Source organism: Rhododendron vialii, chromosome 8a (assembly GCF_030253575.1).
Source record: "Rhododendron vialii isolate Sample 1 chromosome 8a, ASM3025357v1".
NCBI classification, from domain to species: domain Eukaryota; kingdom Viridiplantae; phylum Streptophyta; class Magnoliopsida; order Ericales; family Ericaceae; genus Rhododendron; species Rhododendron vialii.
In genome coordinates this window covers 1,918,241-1,926,124 of record NC_080564.1, presented here as the reverse complement: position 1 = coordinate 1,926,124, position 7,884 = coordinate 1,918,241, and the positions used below count along the sequence as shown (strand labels likewise).

General features: G+C 41.0%; 1 protein-coding gene across 1 annotated transcript; it reads right to left on the bottom strand.

The window, feature by feature from the left end:
- Positions 1-5,294: 5,294 nt before the first annotated feature.
- Positions 5,295-7,658, bottom strand: LOC131298290 (DELLA protein GAI-like). Its single transcript, XM_058323669.1, has one exon. It carries the CDS (start codon positions 7,375-7,377, stop codon positions 5,668-5,670), a length of 1,710 nt encoding a protein of 569 aa, XP_058179652.1. The 5' UTR covers positions 7,378-7,658; the 3' UTR covers positions 5,295-5,667.
- Between the last annotated feature and the right edge of the window lie 226 nt (positions 7,659-7,884).

Below are 7,884 nucleotides of genomic sequence, written 5' to 3'. Positions count from 1 at the left end.
TATATTAAACCAGGATGATTTTTGCACTTTATTTTTGCAAAAATATTTTCTATCTTCTTCTTTTTTTTGTGCTTCTAAAATTGTGTCACGTATAGCATTTTGTAAAATCCAATGCATTTGATTCCAAACATGAACCGGATAATAACACATCCTCAAAAATCTCTCATCGCTCATGATCCTAAGGAAAAAACGGGTCTCCACCTTATCCTTAGAGTCCCTGACCAGAAACCAGGCTTTGACCACTATCCAGTAGTATCCATCATCATTTTTCGAAACCACTCTCCATTGCAATGACCCAAAAAAAAAACTATTTAAGGGAATTTAACAGTTCATAAGTGCACCCACTTAAAAGAGAAATATTCTTAATTCTCACCACCAAAAGTTTGACCTACTAATAGAGTAGAATTCATCACATCAGGGGGGTAAATTTTAGCTACCACTTTTTATATTCTAGGGGGTGGGGGGGCCACAATAGGCCTGTATTGTCACTTGAGGGGACCTCTCCCCTGTCCCAAAACCCATAGGCGACCACATGTGGCCACGTGGGGGGTTTGTTTTGATAAGTAACACAACAGGCCGGGGCACTCAATATTTGAGACCCACCTCATCCCGTGCCTCTGCCTCACCTCCTTTGTTCAGGCGAATGCTGCCTTAAGAACAACAAGCATAAAATAGATATCGGATAGAGTTGATTTTTTAAAAAATTTCATAAAAAAAAATTAAAAATAATAAACGATTCGAATCATTTTTGTGAAACCCAAGGTGGGCCCCACAAAACCTATATATACATGGTATATACAAACTCATATGTATCCATAGCTTTATTAAAATAGATATTATGATCTGTCAATGAAAATGTCTTTGCAGTTTTTACAATCTGTTTTATCACACAAGCCCCGTTTCGTTAGAGTTTTTATTTTTAAAGTACTTATTTTTCGTTTTATGAGACAGGTCATTCTTTTATATTACATCACATTTATTTTCCTTAGCCTCATTCTCTATTAGAGGGGGGAAAAACTTGGTTCGCTGATGATTTCGAAACTTGTTTTCCAGGAATTTAGTTTGGGAAAAAGGAAAAAAAAAAAAAAAAAACTCATCTTCAATAAGTTGTAATATTATTTCTCCTTGAAATGATTAAAATATCAAAAAGATTCTTTTTCCGTTTTTGAATAAAAAAAATAGTACATGGAAGTATTTTGCGTGGTTCAGTGGCAGCTGAACACACTACACTTTTTTCCCTGTAATATTTGCTACTAGTAATTTTATGTTAAATTCTTTTTGAACACAATGCTTGATAGTTGATACATTATGAAAGTCCATCGTCTCAGGTAACTCACATTTGAACACCTAATAGCCCAAACAAAGCCTGCCCTCACAATAACAAACATTTAAGAAAAGAAAGATGAAAAAAAGAAATGATAATCTTATTGGTATTAGCTAGTATCGTGCTCTGTTTCTCTCTAAAAGACTATCAACTCAATTAACTATTTTTAGTTTTCTATATATGTTCAGTTTATGAAAGTAACAACAAATTTCTTTAAAAGAAATTGAAAGATGTTGCAAGGTTCATCTTCTACGTACGAAACCTTTTGTTGATAGTATCACTTACGGTTTTTCTAATTGAATCCCCACTGACTTGAGCAATTTTCATCCGGATTCAGGACGATGAAAAACATCTTGTCACATAATTCTAACGATAGGAATGAAATAAGAAGAATACATCTATAGAAAAGAGGTCTATGCCTACCTATTTTCCTCATAAGGATATTAGTGGATTAATGCGTCAGCGTAATATTGGTTTGCTCAAAACTCATGAAAGGACAATTGTGTTTTCTTGAATGTTCGCGTTTTTTATTGCACTATACATAATGTTTGAGATCTTGTGTATAAATTTTTGGTTAACAGAGATAGTAAAATCAAAGTAATTTTTTAACACATTCTTATGAAAATCCCGGAATCGCCACTGGCTTGCTTGGCTATATGATTCCAGGTTCACACCACCGCTTCCATGAGGTGAGGCCATCTTTGTGACTGCAACCTTTTGTTGTTCGTGACGCACAAATTCATCCACTAAAAACCCGGACTCTTGTTTCCTTGTGAGTAGAGCTGCGAATGCACAGAGTCGTTTGTGAACTGTTCGAGACTCGATTCGGTAAATGTTCGTTCGAGCTTGATTTGGGTATTAAACGTCTCGAACCTAAGTCTCAATTTGAGGCTAGTTCAATAAATGAGCCAAACTCGAACTTAACAGTCTTCGATTCGATTAGGCTCACAAACCTAAGTCTCGATTTTAGCCTCTCTTTTTTCATTAAGCTCAAGCTTGGCTCGAGTTCGCTTAAAACATAACGAACGAACCTGAACATACTAAAGCTCGTCTCGATTTGACCCGTTTGCCGCCTTAATTGTGAGTGCGTGTTTGGTGGTAGTACCGCAGTACAACATCTGCTCCAAAATTGAAGCTTGGTGGACCTGGTTTGAAACAAATTGATGCAGTCGGGAGCATGATTCACATGGAAGAGAGCCTACTGGTTCACGGATGAAATGATCAGGGATAGTTTTGCTTTGCTGGGTTGCCACTTGCCGACAAAGAGTGACGGGATGATTGACACTGGGGTCCAAATTGATTTGCAGGAAATTTGCATAAAAATTCAGCCACTTCCTCCCACAGAGAGTGGGGCACAAATAATACTATGTCCTCCCTCCGGTTGAGAAATTTGGCTTCAATTCACGGTATTTTTTGGATCTTAATTGAACGTGATTAGTATTTACGACGATGTTCGTGATGAAATCATATGCTAGGATTAATGGATCAAATTTGATTTTGTACGTCGATGATACTTATATAACATCAGAATCAATGAATAAGTATTTCGAATAATCAAAGTAGAATTCGTGGCGGACTCCACTAGCCTAAAACGGTGCGGTCCGTTTATTGAGAGCAATCCGGGCCCTACTTTTTTATGTTGTTGCGTTAGGAAAATACTGTAAGAAGGAAGTTGATAAAAGTTCACATGTAATGCACTGTGAGGGGTTCATTTTCCATTCTCTTTTATTTAAAATCCAGTAAATATAGCATTACGAACGTTTAAGTGCAAACATGGCTAGTTGATTAAATGTTAATTGTACCAAAACTTAGGATTTGGACCGTTTTTGGAAAACTATAGTAGGGTTCAGTTCATATCCATTAATGGAGGAAGAAAGTCCATAATCAGCAGAACCAAGCTTAATTACAAGAACTACAGCCGGGGGGGGGGGGGGGCCGGAATGCTACTTTTTTGAAGGATTATGCTAGGATGGGGTGTTCTCTCTGGGGCTATGGCCTAAGCTAACAGAGTAACATGGGAGCGGTTGGCGTGGCTCCTGTCGTAGCCGTTTATGGACGGTCCGGTACTTGTCTAATGGTATAGTGTAGTTTCTGCGGTAGTTTGGTGTGGTGGGATCCGAGATGCATCTCCGATTGGGGTGGCTAGGTTGGTTTTCAGTGGTGGCTAACCGACAGTTTGTTTGATCGGTGGGCGGCGGCGTTGATCTTAGTGCTAGGTTTTGAGTTTTCTTTGAATTGGGATTTAATGTTTAATTTGAGCTTTTTAGGCCATTTAGGATGTTTGAGCTATATTTTATTTTAATCTGAGCATTTTAGGTTCCCAGGTGTTGTATTGGATTTTGTCGCTCTGGCTGAATTTTTCAACTTTTTTGTTGAAATCTCTTTTCCTCTTTTTAATAAAATATTACTTTTGCCCGGAAAAAAAAAGAAGCTAACATGAGATAAGCATGGAGTTAAATTAAATATCTTCACCAATATTCTAAAGTTACCTGTTGTCACCATCAATTAACCTCGTCTTATCCATTTCTTTGAAAATCTCCGTATGTTTTTTCCATAATCAAATGTCCAGACAAACTTGCGCGCACCTCGACAAATCAAGAAACTAAAATTAACGGACCAAAAAACCCCTAATAGTTCCAAGTTTTGAAATTATTGGCCTAGTGGGATTCGAACCTGCAACTTTGGGATACGCTCTTTAATTGGTTTCTCATGAATCACACCCACTTTCCCAAACCCATTAGGTTGAAAATCTCCAATGTTGGTTGAAATTGTACCATTTGCTAAGGGCAACTCTTTCTTTTCCTCCTATTTTGGAAATTACAAACTTCGGGAAAGTCTTCAATATACACCATTTTAAGGTGTGTACCATATGCACCTATTGTATGGTTCATATTGTGCCACCTCATAAAAAAATTACTTGTAGGACCGATCATTCATAACATTTTATTTCGTATCGTAACTTTTATACTAAAAATTCGTAACTTTTCATCATATGATTCGTAACTTTTGAGTAATACATTCATAACATTTTGGGAATCATAACATTTTAGTGTGTTTCAATGAGGGTGCATATAATACACACCCAAATAAAGAATGTGTATTGTAGCACTTCCCTACAACTTCTGTTCAATATGGTTAGGGTGCATTCCACTTAACCTTAGCAGAACGGGACCTTAGTTTCTGTATAATTTTTGTGATTTTCAACAAAATATAGTTTTTAACTACCCCATCAAGTAAAAGCCATGTCTGACCAGAATAAGCCTGAAAATTTAATGTCAATTAAGATGTCCATATGAGATCTACTAAAAGTTCGGGAAAGAAAACTAATCCAAACAAAGCCCAAGCAATTAGTATACTATATAACATACTACTAATAAAACTCATTAAAAATAAATGAAACAAAACCAATGATACATATATGGAGTAATTCATGCTGATCTTGTCACTCCATTTTTTTGTTAACGCTACTCTAATGTAAGTATTTTTTTAATTAAAAATACACTTGCAAAGAAGTAACGTTAACAAAAAAAATGAAGTGATATAATCATTTCCCTAATTTATTTCATTTCAGTTCTTACACTCTGGACATCCATTATTGAGGATGAATATTTCATTAAATTATAACACATGCACATGTCCCATTGACATGGACAGATACATGCACCTCGCCTTTCGTAGAACCCACAAGACTCTTTTTAAAAAGTTATCCAGAGTATTATTTTTAAAAAAAAGAAAAAAGAAAAAACGTCCATTTCCAATGCAAGTGAACATTGTACTGCAAGCCAGATAGCAATTGCATTTGCAAAAAAATACTCCTAAGCAAATCCAGTAGAAGTTTTTGAAAGGGAAATAAAGCAATTTTTTTGGACAAACAAACTCGTAAACCAATAAGATCAGCGGGCGTTGGTAATTCTTGGTCTCCTAAGATTAGTCACGGTGCACATAAACTGACCCGAATGCTTAGAAAAAATGATCAAAAAACCAGGCACAAGTCTTATTGAAAGGTCAGGTAAATACACATTGCACAGGTCTTCGTCTTCTCTTGAAATAGGAAACAAAGAAAGACCCTAAAAACAGTACATAACCACGGCAGCAAAAAAACCAAAACGCAACAACAATAATGGAAGAGAAGAGTCACTGTGAGGTAAAAAGGAAAAAAAAAACTTGAAGGATGAAATTTTACCGCGCCAATTTCCCCCCCACTCTCTCTCTCTCTCTCTCTCTCTCTCTCTCTCATATCCAGCTCATCAACCCATTCCAAGCGCTGACGGTTCAGTACTCAAGTAGCCGGGTTGGACTTAACCCGTTGACCAGAAAAGCAGAACCACCCCGAGTCAACACGTTCAAGACTCGCCGGCAGCGAGTTGCCAGGCCGAGGTGGCGATGAGCGGCCTCGTGTGCCAACCCAGCATCAAACACCCGTCTTTCTCCTCCACCCTGTACCCGTCCCCGCCGCCAAACAGCGCCAGCAACATGCTCGCCTGCTTGAACGCGTTCGAACCCAGGTGGGCCGACTCGAACCCGGCCGCGCCCATCCTGGCCCGCCACTGGCTCAGCGTCTCGTGCCGCTCCACCCGGTCCGCCCCCTCGCACGCCACCACGTTGCAAATTTGCCGCCCCAGGTACACCTCCGACATCACCACGTCCTGGCTGTTCGCCTGAGCCAACCCGGACCCCTCCAGCGAGTCGAACATCGTCGAGTAGTAATGCAACGCCTCGTTGAACCTGTCAACAAAAACACTCCCGTTGTGATTCGCTTCTTGCTCGACCACCGTAACGATCTTCGGCCTCATCCTCTTAATCGAATCCAAAACCTTGTCGATCGAACCGGGCCGGGCCAGCAACTGATGGAGCTCGAAAACGGAGTTCACAGCCACTTTCTCCACCTCCCTCGGCCGTATGTCCAAAATCTCAGCGTTCAAATCGGCCAAACTGTTCACTACGAATCCTCTAAACTCAAATTCAACCCCAATAGTTTCGGCTAATTGCGCCAGCTTCCACCCCACCTCCTGCAACGCATCGGTGTTGTCCGCCTGCGGCGGGCCGATACCTGTGAGCCGGAACTTCGGGGGGCCACCGGGGCGTAATGCCAGGGCTTGCATCAACGCCGGCCACTGCATCCCCTGCTTCAAACCGAAATCGACGACGTGGACTCTAGTTTCTCCTTCGAAGGCTTCAAGTATCGCTTGATTGGCCGTGAAGTGAGCGAATTTCAAGTACGGGCAGGTCTCGTAGAAGTGCATCTGGAGGAGGTCGGTGTAATTCAGATCCTGAGGGTGAAAGTTGTAAATCCGACGGGCTAGGGCTTCGGCGAAGTAGGTCGCGACTTTCCTCATGGCCCCGGCCTGAGCCACCGCGAGTAACCGGATGTGCTTCACTAGAGCATCAGCGAGCTTGAGGTTCTCCTGCTGAACCGCCTCCGCGCAGGCGATTAAGGTGTGGACGAGTCGGACTCCGGTTTCCTGCGAGTCGACAAGGACCACCGGTCGAGCCGCCGTCGAACTGGGACAAATCTCGGGGGGTAGTAACACAGGGTCGTCAGATCTGTTGGTTTTAATCCGTTTATTGTTCTGGTTTTGTAATAACACCGGCGATTGTTTCTGTTTACAGATGGCACCACCGGGAATGGCGCTCAAGTCGTACTCGGAGTTATCTTCGAAAATCCGAGGTTGGGGAAAACAAGGGGAGGAGGATGAGTTATTACCGCCTGCGGAGATTAACAGGGAGGAGTCGTCAACGACGGTGGACGACTGCTGGGTTTGACCGGCGTTGAGCTCGGAGAGCATGCTCTGGACCCACCCGGAAAGATCGGACGGGTTGAAGTGAACTGAATCGGATAAGAGGGAAATCCCGTCTTCTTGGTCCATGACCATCTCGAGCTGCTCCAGCTTCTGGGCCACGTCGGCCATGTCCTCCGCCTTTACCTTGTAACCCAACACCGCTAAGAGCTCGTCCATGCCGCCGCCGTTGTCCTCCTCCCACATCTTCTTGCCCTTGGCCGAAGCCATTGAAGGAGAGGAAGAACTCTGGCCCCTTTCACGATCTCGCTTCATTTCTTTTTTGAGGTGGGGGTGTTGAATGGATTCGCTCTCCTAGAAACATGAAATTTGGAATCGGATTTCTGAACCACCAGTGCAAAACTGCGTGGTTTTTCGCAACACTTTTCTTGATTTTGATTTTGATTTTTTTTGGGGTTTTGTTTTTGGGTTTTTCTATTCTAGTCTGAGAGACTGGATTGATACTTGATAGAGTAGTGGGCAAGGGCTCGTGATGAAGGGCGCGAGCTCCAAGAGAGGAACTGGGGAGGAGATAAGGAAGAACGGACGCCATAATAATGTTCTCTTTTTTAAATTTATATAATTTGTTTTTATTTCTTATTTTTAAATCGATTGCTTGATGGTGACATCTTTTTTAAAAGTTTTTTTTATTTTTATACACATTCGGTTGTTTTCACATCTAGTCTAGTAGTACTATTTGCTAAACTCTTTTTTGGGCAAAAATAAAAATTTATGTAGATGCTATTGTTCTCCTATTTAAAGAGAAGATATTAAAAAAAAGCT

Coding starts and splice junctions, on each gene's coding strand:
- LOC131298290 (XM_058323669.1), bottom strand. CDS start 7,377: ATGAAGCGAGATCGTGAAAGGGGCCAGAGTTCTTCCTCTCCTTCAATG.